The sequence below is a fragment of the Dermacentor variabilis genome, chromosome 2 (genome assembly GCF_050947875.1).
Source record: "Dermacentor variabilis isolate Ectoservices chromosome 2, ASM5094787v1, whole genome shotgun sequence".
NCBI lineage: Eukaryota > Metazoa > Arthropoda > Arachnida > Ixodida > Ixodidae > Dermacentor > Dermacentor variabilis.
Genome location: NC_134569.1, coordinates 212,861,743 through 212,882,571, shown reverse-complemented (window position 1 = coordinate 212,882,571; position 20,829 = coordinate 212,861,743). Strand labels below are relative to the sequence as shown.

General features: G+C 49.2%; 1 protein-coding gene across 1 annotated transcript; it reads right to left on the bottom strand.

The window, feature by feature from the left end:
- Nucleotides 1-4,466: 4,466 nt before the first annotated feature.
- On the bottom strand, nucleotides 4,467-8,253 carry LOC142570677 (iris-like). The gene is made up of 3 exons (XM_075679028.1): nucleotides 8,069-8,253; nucleotides 6,205-6,494; nucleotides 4,467-5,380 (listed from the first exon to the last, which is right to left on the bottom strand). Exons 1-3 carry the CDS (start codon nucleotides 8,251-8,253, stop codon nucleotides 4,467-4,469), a joined length of 1,389 nt encoding a protein of 462 aa, XP_075535143.1.
- Nucleotides 8,254-20,829: the final 12,576 nt, after the last annotated feature.

Genomic DNA, 20,829 nt, shown 5'->3' with positions numbered 1-20,829 from the left:
CTGGCATCATTATCTCCGACCGGCCGCCCCGCACCGCTCTCCGCAGTCCTCACAGTACCTTTCACTTTGTCGGCCCAGGTTGTTCCAGATGTAGTCTTGTCGCCAGGCGTCTGCTCTCCTCCTTCGAAGCGCACCTGCACTTCACGTGATCTGGAGCGGCTTCCGCCCTTCGACGGCGAGCGGCGTCTTGACCGTGTGGGGCTCCTTCAGTGCGTGCGCCCCCTGGTGCCCGTTTTGGCATCCCATTGCGGCTGAGCTGATGTCGCCCAAGATGCAGATCTGTTGCGTTCTCGTCGTCGAATTCACACCACGTATGGAATTTGGTACCGCTGTCGGCAAGTCTTGTCCCCACTTGGGTGGTCCCCTCCACATAATTTGCAGTTAGGCACACACGTGATTGTCCTCCGGGTTTTGAGTTCCACATCCTCTGCACTGTACCGCGTCCGGTGTTGGACATACATCTGATCGACGTCCAATGTTTCCGCAAGCATAACAGACATCAAACTGCTTCCTATACAGGTAGCACCTTACAAGAGTCGACCCTTATCTGACATAATTGAGCACCTTGAGCCCATCAAACAGAACAATGACCGAGCCCGTGGATTTAATACGTTTGGCTGCCAATGCCAATGGGTTAAAGTCATGCACAATGTTCTTCGTTATCGTGGCCTGATTGTCTCTGAGGTCAACTCTCCGAATCACCCCTTTACATGTGGTATGCGGAGCTGTCTCGTAGGCGTTCACTTCATATTCGGTTTCCACTATAACGATTGACCTGATTCGCACATACCTGGCAGCATGACTGGGATCTGGTGTACTAACCACCACAATGTTTTGCGTGAAGTTAGGGCAAACGACATCCTCTCGGGCTTGTTGCGGAGTCAGGCCCGATGCTTCAATAATCGCCACGCCTATCGCTGTGGTGCTCACTTTGCTCAAGTTGAGACCTCCTCGTGGGCGGATGATGATTTGGCTGTGCTCCTCGGGCAATTGGGGCATCCTTGATGCCTTGACAATCCGAGTTTTGAACATAGTGGTTGTAGGTCCCTTGTTCTTGCTGCTGTTGCCTTGCTCTTGCTGGCTCTGCGGCGATGTTTTCCCATCGCCAGCAATCCTTGTGGTGGAGCGAAATTTTCGGCTTGTCACAATTTGCCAACCTAGATCTTCCTAATTCTCTTCTAATGGTATGGTATGGTATGGTATGGTATTCCTTATGCGATGGCGCACACCCACTGTGGGGGATTCCGGTAGCGTCTTCATCTTCCATGCGCGTGTCCGCCATCGCGGCCCCGCGGGACCAGTAGGCCTACTTGGGTCTTGCACCAAGAAAGGCCAGTAAAAGTCCAAAAATGTCCCACCTTAAAGAAAGGTGTCCGCGAATTCCCGGTGACTTCACAAATCCAGCGATGTGCTTATATCTGTAATGGTGGCAAAGATGGCTGCACAAACATTCAAAAACGACGGAGCCGATGTTAGGGACGATGATGATGATGATGATGATGATGATGATGTCCTTGATGAGTTTGGCGCTTACCCACTCGCGGGGATTGGCCAAGAGTCGGGCAGACTTTGCTTATGTGTTCAGAAAATGGAGGTAAAAATCGAAAATTTTGTTACATGAATTGTTACATGTTACATGAATGTTACTTGAATGAGGGACGTCCGCACCTCGGCTTCTTCTTCTGCATCACTGCATCTTGATTATTACGATTTCCATACTATGGCACATAACCGCAATGTCGGATTTGCCAAGAAGCCGATTTTAGTTTTTCATACTAACGTACAGTCAACAGCAAAAGTTTGCGGGATGTGCGAGCGCGTGGCAAAGCGACCCTCCTCCCCTCCTAGCGGTGAACCCCAGGTGTCGAGACCGACGCCTGCACGCATGCGCGCCCTCCGATAGTGCAAGCGTGCATGTTTCCGCGCTTCCTCTTTGCGCGCCGGCGATATCCGAATGTAGCCGCGGGTAGCCCACTTGCGATATGCGCCGTGGCGGCTTCGACGGGTAGAACTTCGTTTAGTATACAACGGAAATCAATTGTCGACTTTTTGTCTTGCCGGTCTCCTTCTATATAGCGCGTCTTCTGCCACGCTCTTCTGCGGTAGAACGCACCGTTCGTAAAAAGAAATAAACAACGAGAATTAGCCACGAGAAGGTGCAGCCCAGAAAAAGAAAAATGACTTGTTGCGTTCGCCACCGGGTCGGCCCTATGCGTCAGCGCACGTGACTCGACAAAAAGCGGCCGCAAGTTCATGCTTCTAAACACGTTTCACACAGTTTGGCCCGTCGAAGCCGCCACAGCGCATATCGCAAGAGGGCTACCTCGCGGCTACATTCGTATATCGCCGGCGCGCAAGGAGGAAGCGCGGAAATATGCACGCTTGCAGTCTGGGAGGGAAGCGCATGCGTGTAGGCGTCGGTCTCGACACCAGGGGTCACCGCTAGAAGGGGAGGAGGGTCGCTTTGCCACGCGCTCGCACATCCCGCAAACTTTTGCGGTTGACTGTACATATCCACAGCAGTCGCCAATACAAGATTTGTCCCATTGCGTAGCAGTAGTGTGCGAGAGAACGTGTGCGTGCCAGTTTGCTTTACGCCAAAGTCTGAGGGGCGAAATCGGCAAATGTTTAGCATTTTATTAACTCCTTCACGAAAGCTTCACTTCGCAGAGATTCCAACAGCTGCATTGGATCTGTATATTTTGTTGCAAATGTGCTGCGCGAATAGTCGTGCAGCACTTTGGTGCATCGTGGGCTTCCTTTCAGCCTTGGAAGAAACTTTATTATTGGCAAGGTCTCAAGGACCCTGTACACAGTGGTTTAAATGAGGGATGGCTGGAAAAAATTAGTTGTTAGGGAAAAGTGACTCAGTGGCGGCTTCGAAGTAAGCCAGGATGGCATGAAGAAAGACTTTTGAGGGACGATTGTTCCAGTCGATGACTGCCTTGATGAAGAGAGATTGAAGGTGAGTGGTGGTAGGGGCACGGGCAGGGATTACAGCTCTAACATTGCTGACGTGTTGAGAGATGCGATGAGCTGGATTGATGGGAGAACAGTTGGGCAAGGCATGATAAAATATGGCACAGTGAAAGCCTTGCAATATTGCGGTGTACTTGAAGACGCGGTAGACATGCTTTTTTCCTTTAGCCAAGTTACACGAGTAGGGCAAAAGTAATCAGTATATATAAATCTAATCGCACACTTTCGTGCAGATTCAATAAAATCGGTTAGAACATGTTCAGCAGGAACCCAAACAGAGTTATGTCCTAATTTGGGTCGGATTAAAATTTTGTAAGCTAGTAGCCTTATAGAAGGTTAACCGAACTGCGTAAGTTAACCTAAAGTTCAGTTAGCGTCGTTAGTAATGGTTTTGTGCATTGGCATACCATTATGTAGCGGGTAGCAACAGAAAGCTACATGGGGAATTTTTGAAGATGGCCTACAATTTTCTCATTCACACTTTTGCTCCGGATATAATATTTGAACAGGTGATAAATAATTATGCAATTAAGCAAAATACAAAGAACAGTCAGACTTGCTCCATGTAATGGCAAAGATTACCTTGGTTTGGTCCAGCTACGTGGTATTTGCACATTTTAAAATTTTGGCACGAGCTACGTAGGACACACCGAACACGTACAAGCATGGGAAACGTTCCTGGTCATGCGGTTCTAGCAGTGGCAGCACTTGGTTGTCGCTCATAATGGGCGAATGCTGTAAAAACCTGCCACGTAATGTCTGTCTGCATGAAGGTGATCAAAATTTGGAACCCATTATTTACGACACCCCTTGTAATTAGGGTGTGCATTTGGGATGCGTAATACCACTTTTGAAAGCCTAGATGCTTGTAAAAGTGCAGATGTGCTGGCCACATGATCACATTGAAGCAGCAGAGAGCAGCGGGGGTACAAAATGTCTATTATATAAGAGCCTCAGATTACAGATTAGTTCCTCTAAGAAAATTTAATTATCACATACAGCAAGAGATGAGACCACTAGACTGGGAGTTAATACAATACTATCGTATACTGACTTCTGCGTAATTTCTCGGAGCAGCTCAAATTTGTTCGCACTGAAAAAAAAAAAATCTGGCTGGTCACTGACATATTAGAAGATTTCATTTTCGATTTACTTGTGCTACCATCTTGGGCTACAGCACGAGTATTTTCTTTCGATTTCGTGCGTGGCGACGATAGTGATCTCGAGCACATGAAGCAATAAATATGCTTGTGCAACAGTTAATTATCGACACTTCATTGGCGCATATATAGAAGGATGACCGGAAATAAAATTAGCACATGGGGAAAAATGAGAGAACCCACGGATAAAATGTTTTATGCGAATTGAGGTTTTGTTCTGCAACCGTGCATGATTCAGTTTCGTAAAAGAGAAAATAGCGTATTTAATACATCACTACGTTTAAATAACTGCGCTTTGATAGTCTCGGCCCCGACAAAGGTGTTACGCTAGATAACGTGCGTAAAAGAACCGAGCATGAGCACGGTGTCCGGGTCGCGTGCGAGCACCAGAAACAAGAACGGTCGATCGACCGTGATCTTGAAGACGTCGGTGCCGCTCAAGGCGTGAGTGGTCTCCTTGGCGATGGCTTGCGCCTCGGCCGTCTTCGGACCTTTTTGCCCTGCGCGGAACACGGCGAGGTGCTTGGCCGCTGACACCCGGAGGCCCACAATGCGCGCCATGTTGACGAAGTCGGCGGAGTCGTCGAACGCGTCCACCACTCCCAGCGAGGGCAGGTAGTGCTTCAGGTCGGTGAGGCACTTGACCTTCATCCTGGGCATGGTGACCTCGACCAGACCCCGCCGACCGAGGCGCGCCAAGCAGGTGAGGATCATGGCGGCCGTGAGCCGCTTCTCGAGCTCCGCGAGGCTGGACGTCTGCGCCGGGATAAACATGGCGAGCGACCGCCGCGGATCCTGGTACGGCAGGTCCAGCACGATTCCCTCGAAGGCGCCGCCCTCGCTCTCGGCGAACTGGGCGTACTGGAAGCTGCCCGTCATGGACAGCGTCTGCACGCGCTCGCAGCAGCCCTTCCGCCGGCTGTCCTTCTGGGGGCTGAACACACCCGTCGAGCAGGTCGCGCCGCCCGCGGCGAACCAGCGTGAGCCGAAGCAGAACACGCTGGCCAGCACCACGAACGTGTCCAGGTCGACGCTGTCGCCGGCGAAGACGTCCCGGTTGAAGCAGAAGCCCGTCAGCGCCCGCAGGAAGCCGTCCAGCGCCAGCCGGCTCTGCTCGGGGCTCTCGGCGAAGTCCTGGATGTGCACGTGCATGTCCAGGCTCGATAGCGGTGCCTTGAACTCTTGGGACACGTTGACGCGCGAGTCGTGGTACAGGCCGGCGTACGAGGTCACACTGAGCCCTGTCCACGGGATGCGCATAAAACGGTGTAAGCGAATTAACTCGGACAGTCCGATGGTGGGACACTTGTAAAATATATGGGGTAACACAGGATTACGTTGACTATATCGAGGTGCTGTCGCAGTAGAGGGAGCGCGGCGTATCGACGGGCTTTACGCTTCTTTAGGCTTCGTGCCAGGGAGAGAGTAATGGTAAATTGGACTGGGGCTTCTACCGCGGTCCAACTGAAGCATTGCGGAGCCGACCCAAGAATGAAGCCATGAGAAAGCCTTTCCCAGCTGAACATTCAGCTGCTCCCAGAGCAATCAAATGAGCCACGTGATCAGCATTCTGTCGTATTTCGGTCGCGCTCCAAGTTCGAAGATGAGAGCGCCTCCGAACACTCTGAGATAAAGCGCGGCTCTCTACCTGAACCTGGTGAATGTGTTCCGAGCGCTGGATTTCGACCAGCCGAATGTATACCGCGCCGCGAGAGCGCTCGAACGCGATCAATCGAATGTGCCATAAGAGAAGCAGCTAGAGAGCAAACAGGCATAGCCGACATTTTCCAGTTAATTCAGGTTATGAAGAAACGGAATTGGGAAGGCCATGTAATGTGTAGAGGAGCTAACCGTTGATCTAACATAGAGTTGCAGAATAGGCACTAATGGAAGGCTAATACAGTAGAGGACGGCAGAGAATTAAATATATGTGGTGTGATGAAATCGGGTAACCTACAGGCATATTTTAGCTCACGCAAGACAGGGGTAAATGGAGATCTCTGGAAGAGGCTTTCGTCCTGCACTGGACATATGCTGACGGTCAGCCGAGGCGAGCACGGGTTACCTGAGTGTGTGTGTCGGGCTTTGCCGTAGTCCCGGCAGAACAGGCGGCTGGCGTGGCAGTCGAAGCGCGACACGATCTCGCCGTCGTCGTCCGTGTGGAGCACGCGCGCTATCTGGCGTCGTGTGTCTCCACCCGAGCCGTGGTACATCATGACCAGCATGCAGGCCAGGTACCAGGGTGACAGCAGCACGTTGCCCCCTTCCTGACGCATGCGCAGATACAGGTCCAGAGGGAACTGCAGCATCGGCCCAGCCATCTCGGGCTCGATGTTGAAAGGGGCACGCAAGAACCTGTCGTAAAATGCGGTGCTCTTCAACTTCTGTGCTCCTACGCGTGGCGACCGTATCAACGCGGGCTATTGCTAAATGGTGGAAAACTTGGCTACTGAATAAGTGATGAAATATGCTTATGAACGCCGCTCAGAGCACACGTGGAACAGAGAATACTTTCTTACGGACGTCACATATGGTTCCTCCAAACGAGCACTCGAGGTGACTTGGAATGCTCCTCTGTATTGTGGGGGTTCATAGTGTTTCATTTCATTTCATTTATTTACTCTCAGGGCCGTTCGGCGTTACAGAGAGAGGGGCTATACAAAAATGCAAATGGCTATACACGAATACATTTTTAGTAGGCAGGTTAATGAAGATGATCATGTACAGCAGACTTGAAGACTTCGGGTACTGCGATGGACACGATGGAGGCAGGAAGGTGGTTCCAGTCCGCGCTTGTCTTCGGAACAAACGATGCGGAATCCTGGATTGTCATTCTTGCAGGAGCTGCCTGATCGATCATGACAGTTCTCCTTGCGCCCAGATTATCTCTAAAAAATGTAAATTAACTAAGAATATTAGGTTGAACTGTATTAGCAGATTACGGGCTCTGCAATACCAAAGCGGCTATTGCTGCCGTGCGAAGCGACTTGGTAAGCCAGAAAAGGCGCGAAAGACAAGTGACGACACTGGCCTCAAGTTCTCGCACCAACTTCAGCACCGCGTACTCGATATTATTTATCGGTAAAGGACTATACAAGTCTTTACCAGACTTTATACCTGTCTTAACTGCTCTAGTGTTGGTCATGGTGTCCCTCCATAGAATGCACCGCTGCCAGCGGACGCTATCATAATGCCTCAGAGAAGGAAAGGATTCGTGAAAATGTGACTGTCATTACCATTTGCTGGCGCTGCCCGCGCTGGGCGTGCGAGCCGCGGGTTTGATGACCGGGCAGCTGACGACAAGGCCATGACAAACGAACCCTAGCAGCACGAATGCGACAAGGACAGGCTGAACGACAAACGATGTCTGGCACTACAAGCGTTGCAAATTCTGGTTTAAAGTTGCGTGGGCATCGCGTGCGCTACGCAGAATGTGAACCCCCATCAGGAGACTAAAAAGCGATGCTACACGCGAGACGTTCCAGCAGAAGGCTACTCTGCACATTGACAGATTCCGCCAAATTGTCGAATTCGCCATCTTGTCAGCTCTGATTGGCCCCGAAGGCCGCTACGGCCTCTCTGATTGGCTCTAGATGCCGCCATTGCAAAATTTGACAATATGGCAGAACTTGACAGTGTCCAGAATAGCACCCGATTGAGTATAATGATATTTAGAAAATAATGACAGAAAGTGTTGACATATATAAAAGGGGATAATCCAAGCCAAGATGATAGCAGTGTGAGGGAAAAACAACTCGCTACATATAATACGCGTAATTCGCTAAAGGTTAAATTTGTAAAGGTCTTACATGTTTCTATTTGCAGTACAATACCAACACGACGCGTGATAGACGAACATGAGGTACGTCAGTTATGCACGTCACCGCACAAGCACTACATTCACTCGATAAGCAAAAGCGGGCGAGTACTTCTCGATTTCGCTGCGTGGCTCCGCGTGCTCCGTGGTCTCTTGTGCCTCGGGCGCGTCGTCCGACAGGCTTTCCGAGCTGGTCACGGGGGTGCACGACGAGGAGCTCGTGCTCCACATGCTCAGCCGCCTCGATCGGGGCGAGGACGGCTTGCGTCGGGCGCAGCAGCTCGAACGCCGACGCATGGTTGCTGCTGCCGACCAGGAGATCACAGCTGCTTCTTCTCGTGCCGGCAGACACACGCGCCACGAGACGAATCGGCCGTTTCTTCTGCCTTCTCCCGCCGTGGCGCCATCTGTTTACCTCCGCGCTGCTCAAGAATACAAAAGCATGACATCAGAGATTATTTATTTTATTTATATTTATTTAGTACATACTGCAGACCACATTGTGGTCCTTGCAGGACGGGTAGACATTGAGTACAAGACATATACAAGATACGTTCGTATACATTCATAAAATATATAGACTTTACAATGATATATTGCTCACAAACATTTAGTGAAAAGGATCAAAACACAATACCTAAATCAATTAATGGTGCAAACAGAACGATGAAAAAAAAAGGCAAGGGAAATTGCACATCAAAGGCAAGGGAATTTGAGAGCCGAGGACCTGCCCCGCTCATTCAACAGGAACACATTCTATACAGAAGAAGAAAGACAACAAAAACTTATATTAGTTTACATAGGTTTATTTTTGAGTTGTTTCCATTGTACTTAACAGTTCTTTGTTGCATTGCCCCCCTTACTCAATGCCCGACAGGGCCTGTAAGGTGTTTTTTAAATAAATAAAAAAAACACAGTCACATATTGTAAGGGGCGGGCAGCGAATTCCATTCAGAAATAGTTCGGGGAAAGAAGGAGAACTTATAGCTGCCTGTCCTAGCATAGATAGGTGTCAGTGTATCCGGACGATGGTGTCGTGTATACCTAGTGGAGAGACGACTTACATATAGCGAAGGGTCCAAAGCCAATTTGTGATTAATTAGATTATGTAAAAAGTCTAGCCTGTGTTTTTGTCTTCTTTGTTCAAGCGAAGGAATATCGTTAGCCAACATCAGCTCTCACGGGGAATCCGAACTTTTGAACTTAGAATAAATAAAACGGACAGATTTTCTCTGTATTCTCTCAAGTTTGTTAACATTGACTTTAGTATAGGGATCCCATGCAACGCAAGCATATTCAAGTTTTGGCCGGATATAGGTTAGGTAAGTGAGTAGCTTAACGTTTGAAGGGGCATTTCTTAGTTTGTGTCGCAGATAGGTTAGCTTCCGAAAGGCGGAAGAACACGTGTTGTCAATGTGAAGGTTCCAAGAAAATTTATTAGTGAACGTTACGCCAAGGTACTTGTAACTCTCAACTTGCTTTAATGAAACAGATCCCATTTGATACGTGTATTCCAGGGGATTCTTTTTATGCGTTATGCGAAGAGAGACAGTTTTATCTATGTTCGCAGCCATGCCCCATTCTTCGCACCACAAAAATATATGATTCAAGCCAGAGTTAAGTTCCTTCTGATCATCCACGGACTTAATAGTACGGAATACAACGCAGTCATCTGCAAACAGCCTTATTTGTGTTCCTGGTTTGATGACGGTAACAATGTCATTAATATATAAAAGAAAGAGCAATGGACCCAGGACACTGCCTTGGGGAACACCTGAAGTGACTGGTAGATATCCCGAGTTGTGATCGTCAACTGAAGCATACTGTTGGCGATTATCCAAATAGTCTGTAATCCAGGTAATTATGATGTCCGGAAGATTAATGTTCCTTAATTTTAAAATTAGTTTTCTGTGAATTACCCTATCGAATGCTTTACTGAAGTCCAAAAACACTGTTCCTAAAACTTCCTATACCAAATCTTTTAAAGATTACACCAGAGCGCACCGTTGGCATCCAAAGCTTTGGCAATTGAATCAATTATTGTTACTAATTATGTGGTAGTAGAACAACCTTTTCTGAAGCCATGTTGAGCACTTGTTAGTATGGAGTGTTCATCTAAAAATTCATTAATGCGAGTGGCGATTATGCGCTCGAAAAGTTTGCAGCACGATGACGTAATGATATGGGGCGGTAATTCTCGAGCAATAATCGATCGTCTTTCTTAAAGACCGGAACAACTCGAGCCATCTTCCAATCTTCAGGCACTTTCGCGCTTAACAAAGGTGCTCTGAATAATAGAACTAAGAATTTGGCAACAGTTTCGGCGTATCGCCTAAGAAACACATTCGGAAGGTTGTCAGGACCAGGGGTTGTTTTGGTTTTTAAATTGAGTAACATAGACACTATGCCATGGTAAGATATAAAGCTCGCCTCATGCTCTTCAAACACTACAGAACTCAAAGGTGGGCCTGACCGTGTACGGGAGAATACGCTATGAAAATAAGTGTTAAAATGTTGTGCGATGGCATTCAAGTCGCTAAGAATGGTTCCATTAACTGCAATTTACGTAATAGTCTTCTTGCTATTGCCTAGGTATCCCCAAAACTTATCCGGTGCGTTTTTTATAAAGTTGGGCAATGTTGTGGAAAAATAAAAATTTTTGGAATCGCGCACGGCGCATGGCAGCTGTTTTTGGAGTTCCGTGATATCGACTGTGCGTCGATGCTTCTTTTTTATTCGTTTAATTTTGCGCTTTAGTTGTATTATTCCACGCGTCATCCAAGGCGTATTTTTATTGACTTTCTTAGTTTTAGTGGGTATGAATGTATCTATGCAATGCCTGCACATTGTAGTAAACGCGGTCCAAAGTGCAGACACACCACTACCACTATCTGCAAAGCACGTAAGACAAGTTTCCATGTAGTCGACTATGCTGGCGTCATCTGCTCTGATGTAATCTTTAAAAGATTTGGTATAGGAAGTTTTAGGAACAGTGGTTTTGACAATGGGCAAGGAAAGTGCAATAAGGTAATGGTCAGATAAGCCATCTTCGATTGACACGGTATGCTCGGAAAAAGTTCGGTTTAAAAAAATAACATCTAATATAGAACATGACGACCCTTGCACACGCGTGGGTTCATTAACCACTTGAATAAGATCATGTGTTAGCATAATGTCAAAAATAATGTTAGCATTTGCATCGGCCTTATTGTTTGTTTGGAGGAGCTCCCAATTGATACCAGGCAAGTTAAGATCGCCAATCAGAAAAATTTTCGTATTTGGGTAGAGAGACATGTGCTGTTTAAGTTTATTCAAGTATTCTGGTGTAGCATCAGGTGGTCTATAAAATGCGAACAGCACAAAGCATTGACCCCAGCATGATAACCTGATGCATAGGTACTCTAGTTCGGGAGTATCACCGATAAGCGTGGCTCCGATTTGATCTTTAACTAGAACCGCTATACCTCCGCCTCTGCGCAGTCTATCCTTACGAAATACTTTGTAATGGGGTGGAAAAACAAGTTCATTTGTTATATCGCTGCGCAACCAGGTTTCCGTTATGACTGCGATGTGCGGATCGTGTTGTAGCAAGCGAATTTCTAGGGAATCTATCTTGTTCACCACGCTACGAGCATTAAAATTCACGATACGCAGACGTTTATCCTTGGCTGAAACTGAATTTCTGTGGTTGGCAGGTTCGAAGATTTCTAAACGCGAAAGTTCTGATGCATTGTCTGGATCATCGGCGACGCTCGTGCCTATTTCTGCGCTTGCGCGTGACGACGGGTCGTGGGGCGGTATGGTTTTTCTGCGTCGTTTTTTACAACAGGAATTCTTTCATTTGTTTCCTCGCTCCAAATATAAGCTGTCCTATTGATGTATAATTCGTCAAAAGCTAAGGAAACTTTATCACCCTTCTCGCGGTTTTCTTTCGCACTTGCCCACAGCTTCCTTCTAACTTCTCGAACTTTTCGCGAATAGTCTTCACTTATTGATATAGTAGTGTTCTTCAGCTTGTGGCATTGTTTAAAAATTAACGCTTTGTCTCTTGTATCGAACAACCTCAGGATGACAGGTCGTTTCTTATTTGTGGACGGACGACCTAATCTATGTATTCGCTCAATAGCTATCGGGTTCAGTTTGAGAAGTTCTTGGAAGATACCTTTATTTACGGCTGTTTCCAATGATTCGCCGTTTTCACTCTCTGGTTCTGTTAGACCAAAAATAATCAAATTAGGTCTTTTACTGTGGTTCTCCAATTCGTCTATTTTCTTTTCAAGGGTCAGAACAACTTCGTTAATATGTGAAAGCCGATTTTGGCATAAAGTGACCTTGTCTTCAAGTTTCGATAAAGCGTCTACCTTTTTTCAATTTCTACCAGGCGGTTTTCTTTCATATCCTTAATATCAGCTGCGATTTCCTTAAGTTGTTTCAAGATTTGAGAAACTTCGGGCCCGGGGTTAGTTTCAATGTCCCCTCCTAAAAGCAGTAACTTCCGGAGGCAGAAAACATCAAGCAAGCAACACAGCCATGGGCACGGCAGCACTAGTAGGAACGGATCGCTTGAACGGTAGCACTTGCCGTAATCCTTTCTCACCTGCACAAAGAACAGCAGAGGGTTTAACCGCATTCTTTCGGTGCCACCGTGCCCAGTGGTCGCGTATTCCAATGGGTGGCCCTTTATACTGGATCCGCACGGTGTCGCCACATGCAGAAGCTGCGTGGCGCCCTCTGTGCTTGCTGTCGTTGTATGATGAGGTGGTCTGATGGGTGGCAACAGAAGCTGATCAGCAGGTTGATGGTAGATGAGATCGCCGTGTTCGTACGTAGCCGCCGTGACCAGGTTGTGCGTACGCATTATGAGGAGGAGGAGTAGTACCGAGTCCATTAGTACCGAGTCGAGTTGCACTACGCGGCGAAGCACGCGGTTCGAACTGTGAAAATTTGTTCGAATCGCTTATTTCATAAAGTTTTCTTTTTACTTTTCTGAATGTTTGTGCATTATATTATTTCCCGCTTTCACTTCCACTGTAGGTTTCCTTATCCAATCCCTCGGGCGAGCGAAACCACCGGTGCGAAGCTCAAGTGAGCAGGAGGGGGGGGGGGGGGCTAGGTAGATGCCGCTTTAGAGACCTTAGAGTGCGAATAATGACACGTAATAATTGCGAATTCGCTTAGTATTACATATTCAATTGCACGTTATACTGAAGTTCTTGTTGGTGGCTGGGTGGTGCGTACGGGACGTGTTCCCATGTGGCACGCGCTCCTCCCGACGCCGCCGACCATCGCACTACCCATGCAAAAAAAAAAAAAAAAGAGCTCGGCGGAAGGTCGGGCCGACGCCCATGGCGAGTTAAAAAGACGAAGGCCCGATCTCGGCCATCTAGGTCGGGCTGGGCTCGGGTTCTTGCAAATGGCCAGCCCATTTGCCGACCACCGGCAAGCGCTCGGCAGACGACACCGGGCCGGCGTCATGACGGCCGGTTAAATAATCGTGGCCGCGTTCGGCCCACGCACAGGCAGGCGACTTTCCCGCGACGGCAACAGCGCGGAATGTCCGCGGCTAACGTTATTTTGTCGGTATTGATGTTTAGTTTCTTCTTCTTTTCCGTCTTTTTCGAAACTTCCGAGCCTTTTTTGGTCACCTAGTGGTGTAAATTTGATATCATCGGATCCGTGAAGAAGAGAAGATTCAGCGGATACCTGATTTTGAGGTGGGCCACCCCTTTTTTGGACTTCATTGGAACTTTTGTGCTCACGCCACGCTGGCCGAGAGCTAGCGTCTGGTAGACCTAGCGCGGCATGGCAGCAATGCACGTTGAAGGGGAAGTGCTCCCGGCGGAGGACTTTACTGAAGACCTGGGATGGCGGACAGTGTCCAACCGAAAATCTAGAACTACGACGAGGCATGGATTAGGTGATGGCGGTTCGCCAAGTGAGATGCCTGAACGACGGGGCGCAGGTGAACGGCGCGGAGGCTCGGCAATCAAGAATCGCATTGTGAAGGCGTCGCGCATGCCACCGATGCCACAAGAACACATCAAAATAGTCATTCGCCCACGGGGTGGACTGAATTTGGAGAAAGTTAGCTCTACAGCGGTGGGCAAGGCAATCGTAGAGGAGGCAGGCCTCGGTATTGAACAGATTCGGGAAGATGTTATTTGCCCGAACTTTATGCAAAATATCTTGGTGGCTAGTACGCCAGAAAGGAGCAACGCTGAACGATATGTGAGACTCAGGTCAATCAGAGTGGCAGACAAGGATTTTGAAGTCAGTGCGTACGAGACGGCCCCACACACTACGTGTAAGGGGGTCATTCGCAATGTAGACATTATGGATGGCCCCGCGACACTTGAGCGGAACATTGTTAACGATCGCAATCCGCTGGCTATGGCGGCCAAACGCATCAAAAACACAGGATCAGTCATCATGGTTTTCGATGGGTTAAAGGTGCCCAATTTCGTCAGATATGGGCCAACTCTGGTACGGTGCTTCCTGTATCGAAAGCAGTTGGATGTATGTTATGTGTGTGGCAAGTTTGGACATCGGGCGGACGTCTGCCCAGCCCCCGATTGTTTTGAATGCCGAGGATGCGGGGCTCGGAACCCTGAAGAGGATCACAACTGTGTGCCTTGTTGCAAGCTTTGTGGCGGACGACACCTGACCGCGGATAAACAATGCAGACAACGATACCAGCTTCCCTACGTCGTGCGTGTTCGACGACAGGAGAGAGCCAGGGCGGAGCTAACGGCGGAACAAGAGGCAGCCGAGATGGTGCAGCTGGTGAGCGCCCGCCAATGCTCTAAGGGACGCTCGCGCTCTAGGAGCCGCTCCAGGTCGAGGCAGCGGCCATCTTCTGGGACTCGTACGACTAGGAGCCGATCCGTTTCTATGGAGGCGCGGGTGCGCTTTCCTGCAGCTGGTGGCGGCGGCGGCGCAGCTGGGAGCCAGACCACCTGGGCTGACAAGGTCAAGGGTGGCATCAGCGCCGGCCGAGCGCCCGAGCAGCGCCAGGAGCATGTGGATGGTAATAAGAATAGGGATAGGATTGCGCAATTGGAGAGAGAGAATCGTAGTTTAAAAGCAGCCATTGACGGGCTTATAAAAGAGATAGCTGAACTTAGGAACGGCTTACCTTCCGGTAACAACGATAGCTTAAGACAGACTGGGCAACATGATGACTCGGTTGAGGTATCAAGGTCTGTGGAGGTCGCAGAACAGAACATGGCGGACGAAGAGACGCCTGCTCCGAAAAAGAGGGCCTTATCCTCGACCGTACGGATTCAGGGTAAAGTCGGTTCCGAGCTTAAAGCAATGATGGCGACATTGCAAGAAAGTGTAAATCAGATCATTAGTAGACTGGAGCGGATAGCAGAACGGGAAAATATCAGAGATTAGGCAAAATTGAAATATATCTAAACGAGACAGTGGTCCCTGTTATGGAGCGGGAGTGCACTCGGCCGCTAGCCCAGCAGGGTAAGTCGCCGAGTGGACTTGAGCTCAAAACTAGTTCACCAAATTTCCGTGGTCAAGATGGCTCTGTTAAATAGTTCATTTAGTATTTGGCAGTGGAATTGTAGGGGGTTCAATCATAAGAAGGCGTCTCTGCAGCAGTTTGTTAGAACGCATAGTGTCAAGCCTCAAGTTATCATGTTACAGGAAACACTGACGTCTAACGTGACCTTAACGAACTTCAAAGCGGAAGTTAAGGATAATGAACAGGGCAGAGGACTCGCTACTCTCATTAATAGGAGGTTGGCGTATATTAGACATGATCTTCACATGGCAGATTGCAAGATTGAATATATTATGGTGGAAGTAATCTTAGGTCGGCAAAGGTCATGTCAGAGGAGCGTTTACCTGCTTAACCTGTACAGTAGCCCCCGGGACACGAAGCAGAGTTTCAAATCTCTCTTGACCAAGGCAACCAATCTGGCTAAGGATGCACCGTTGCTTATTGGAGGGGACTTCAATGCACCATATCATGTGTGGAAGTATGTTTATAGCACTATTAAGGGGGAGAGACTATGGCAGCAGGCACTAGACTTGAATTTAACTCTGATTACAGACCCCTCGTATCCCACCAGATGTGGCACGTCGACATGTAGAGATTCGACACCTGATCTCACTTTTGTTCGGGGGGTGGTGGATTCGTCCTGGTCCAATTCTAATAAAGATTTTGGTAGCGATCATTACATACTTATGATTACTTTGGCAGTGGCTAATAAAAAGGAGCGCACATTCAGGATGGTTGACTGGGACGCATTTAGGAAAAGAAGAGCGCAGAGAATCGATGATGAAGGAAATGAGTTGACCTTGGAACAGTGGACTAGTCAGCTTAAAAGTGACGTTGAGGCGTCCACTAAAGAGGTTCAGACCGATATTGACACGGAACACATGGATAGTCGCCTGGCACATTTGTTGGAAGCAAAGCAGTCGATGTTAGCGAGATGGAAGGGTCAGAGATTAAATAGAAGGCTTAGAAAGCGTATAGCAGTGGTTAATCAGGAAATTGAAGACCATTGTCGGGTACTGCGCAAGCAGCAATGAGATGAAGTGTGCAATTCTATTGATGGTCGCATTAAGAGGGGAGGCGCATGGAGTTTGCTCAGACATTTACTAGATGAGACAAACACTAAGTCTAATCAGAGGACTGTGATAGGTAAGCTGGTCCATCAGGCGTGTCGGGACTCCACGGAGCAGGAGTTGCTAAAGGATTTGGCTCAGAGATACCTTCCTTTGGAGAGCTGGCACGATACACCTGATGTGGTTTTGGAATATAGTGGAGACGAAAATGCAGCTATGGACGCGGAATTTACTGAAAGTGATATCAGGATGGCGCTGCAGAACCTTAATGGTCGATCGGCATCAGGGCCGGATGGCATTACGAATAAAATGCTACGGAATTTAGACGATGGGTCAATTGAGTTCCTTACGCGGCAGATCAATTGCCTATGGAAGGAAGGCTCTTTCCTGGAAGAGTGGAAACTGGCAACTACTGTTCTGATACCCAAACCGGGCAAGGCCATAGGGCTTGAAAATCTCAAACCCATTTCCCTGACGTCGTGTTTGGGAAAAGTCGCTGAGCATGCCATTTTAAATAGGCTTACGCGTTATGTTGAGGGCAATGGGGTCTTTCCGCATTCGATGATAGGATTTCGGCCCGGCCTCTCGACTCAGGATGCTATGATCAGGATTAAGCATCAGATCCTTGACCGGCGAACAAGGGATACTAAGGCACTAATTGGACTTGATGTGGAAAAAGCTTTCGATAAAATCCGACATTCTTTCATTCTACGGGTGCTATCGGACTTGAATATGGGGCAGCGGCTTTTCAATTTTGTCAAGGCTTTCCTTACGGATAGAAAGACATGTCTCAGGTTTGGGGAGATAAAATCGGAAGTCGTTAAATTGGGTTGCTGTGGTACTCCGCAGGGATCCGTACTCTCGCCTATGTTATTCAATCTGGCGATGTCGAAGTTGGCTACTAGACTGGACAGTGTCCAGGATATTGGCTATTCTATCTACGCGGATGACATTACTATATGGAGTGTCGGTGGTAGTGATGGAGAGCTTGAGGCTAGGCTGCAGCAGGTGGTAACGCTTACGGAGGAGTACCTGGGTCTCATGGGGCTCAAGTGCTCCACTAAAAAGTCGGAGTTGTTGATCTTCAAATCTAAGAAGCTAGGTCGTAGGCCGAGGGGTTGGGTACCGGAAGTTGAGCCTTGCATTAGAATTCATACTAGGGAAGGGTCGGTGATACCCAAAGTTGAAGCAATCAGGGTCCTGGGTTTTGTACTTGAAGCGAACGGATCGAACATTAGAACCATTCAGCGTATTACCAAGAAAACGGAGGAGGCCATAAGACTTATAAGAAGGATCTCTAATAGGCATAGGGGTTTAGGAGAAGAAGGTGCGATGCGCTTAGTTCACGCATTTATTATGTGTCATTTCTCGTATGTGGCAGCTATGCTAAATTGGAATAGGGGGGAGAAAAATAAATTGGAAGCATTAATCAGAAAAGCCATTGTTGGGAACTCAGCGCTGACGCCCGTTGTTGCACCTGGGTCGCAAGCCCCAAGGGTAGCGTTGGCCTGGCGGCCTGGGGTACAACTGGAAGCATTCGAAGGTCCCGGCAAAGCATGAGTCGACTGGTAACAGAACAACTTGTTTATTCTAGCATAGCATAAGAGCGGGCGGTCAGGTCGACCGAAGTAGAGAGACGGGAGTGCACGTTACTCAACAGAAGAAATCGGAGCCTCTCTTGGCGTCCGGGGGCAGCTGCTTTTATACTCTCGCAGTTGAGGGCAAGAAGGAACGCCCCTAAAGACGCGCACGTGACTGTGCCGCTCGGGAACGTTGGGATGAGAAGGTGGCGCAGCCGTCGTGCCGGCGCCGCTCGGGCACGTTGGGATGAGAAGGTGGCGCAGCCGTCGTGCCGGCGCCGCTCGGGCACGTTGGGATGAGAAGGTGGCGCAGCCGCCGGGCCGGCGCCGCTCAGACCTCCTCGCTTCACAGTTGGGGGAGCTCCTCTCCCCGGCTGCCGCGCTTCGACAAGCGTGGGCACCAACATGCACATACACACACACACGCACACGAAGACACGTGGCATTGGAACATGCCTGGACGCGCTTGGCGGGGAGGCGTAGCGGCGGCGCCGAACGGGCCAAAATGTCTGCCGCTTTGAACGAAGCCCCGGCGTCCGTTGCATCCGCGCAGGCTTTACCGCGCGTCGTAGGCGAAACGTAACAGACCGCCCCGCCGGGGGAAGGAGATCCCGATGGTCAGGGGACTGCATCCGCTGTCCGGAGGGATGTCGCTCGATGATGCTCATAACCGAAGTCGGGCGTCCCTCGACGTTTCTTGAGCGCAGCGCACAGAGAAGGCCTCGTTCTCTCGTTCAGGTTCGCACAGGACACTGCAAAGTGACTTCGGGAGAGTTCACATTTTTGTTCTCGTTCCCGGCAAGCGTTAGAACTACGCTGAAACTCAACCGCTCAGTCAGCAAGCACGGCACAACCCTCACTAAGCCCTTCCAGGCTCTTTCCCCTTCTATACCACTGCCTAGTTCCTTACAGTAGTCTAGCAGCACTCAGAACGCGTCCACAAATTGGAAAATTGCACTAGAAAGCATGTCATCACTTTGAAACACTAAACAAAAGCAATATGTTAAAAATCCTGCCTCAGGAAGAAAAACATCAGTAACAAACAATTTTGAGGCTGATTCCTACGTTAGGGGCTTCGACTTAAGCCATCGGCGTTACCGTTGAGACTCCCCTTTTTGTAACGCACCTCAAAGGAATATTGTTGCAAAGCGAGGCTCCAGCGCAGGAGGCGGCCATTTTTGGGAGAGATGGTCTGCAGCCATTGGAGAGGGCAGTGATCCGTCTCAATGATAAACCTCGAGCCGGCTAGATAGCATGACAATTTCTGAACGGCCCACACGAGACACGCACACTCTTTCTCGGTGGCGCTGTACGCCTGCTCACGACTGGTCAGCTTACGACTAGCATACCGGACGGGGTGTAATACTTCTCCATTTTCCCGTTGGCACAGTACAACGCCCATGCCTCGCTCACTAGCATCGCACTGAACAACGAACCCTTTTGTATAGTCTGGCGATCGTAGCACAGGCTGGCTTGTTAGGGCACTCTTTAGGGCGCTAAAAGCTCTTTCCTTTGTCTCGTCCCAGACGACTGTTTGCGGCTCTGTCTTTCTTAGAGCATCCGTCAGGGGAGCCGCGATATCAGAGTACCTGGGGATGTACCTCTGATAGTAGCCGGCGACACCTAAGAACGACCGAATATCGGTCTTCGTGCGCGGTTGCGGGAAGTCTCGCACAGCGGCCACCTTTATTTCAGAGGGGCGGCGACGACCCTGACCAATCACGTGACCGAGGTAGACAACCTCGGCCTGTGCTAACTGGCACTTGGGAGCCTTGACTGTCAAGCCCGCATCGCGCAGGCGGGTTAGCACTGCCCGCAAGTGGGCCATATGCTCAGACCAGGATGCGGAGAATATCGCTACGTCGTCTAGATACGGTAAAGCGAATTCTTGCTGTCCCCGCCACACTTTATCCATGAGGCTTGAAAAGCAGTATGGCGCGTTCTTCAAACCAAAACTCAACACTTTAGGACGGAATGTTCCCATTGGTGAAATGAACGCCGCATACCTACTAGCCTCTTCTGTAAGTGGAACCTGCCAATAACCCCTGACATGATCTAGGGTGGAAATAAACTGAGCGCTACTAACTTTCTCAAGGCGCTCCTCGATGTTAGGGATCGGATAAATTTGATCCTTAGTGATGGAATTAAGCCTGCGGTAGTCGACGCAAGGACGAGGTTCCTTGCCCGGTACCTCAACTAACATCAAAGGGGAGGTATAATCACTCTCACCTGCCTCAATAACACCGAGCTGTAGCATTTTCTTTACCTCAGCCTCCATAATATCGCTCTGGCGGGGTGACACCCGATACGCCTTGGATCGTACTGGCTCTGGGGAGGTAAGTTCTATGTCATGAGTAAGGACAGAAGTCCTACCAGGCCTCTCAGAGAACAGACCTTGAAACTCTTGTAAGAGCTGGTGTAGTTCGGTTTTCTGCTCAGGCGACAGCGATGCTCTACTGATTAAGTCACTAATGACTTGATCGGTGTCTTTCCTGTTCTTCACTGAGCCTAGTCCCGGAAGCTCGACCGGAAGCTCTTCAGGAACGTTTACCATCATGCACACCACTGCTTCCCGTTGTTTATAGGGTTTCAGCAGATTACAGTGGTAAACTTGCGGTGCTTTCCGCTTTCCTGGCAGACTCACCACGTAGTTAACGTCCGACAGTTTTTGAACAATCCGTGCTGGGCCCTCCCACTGCACGTCTAG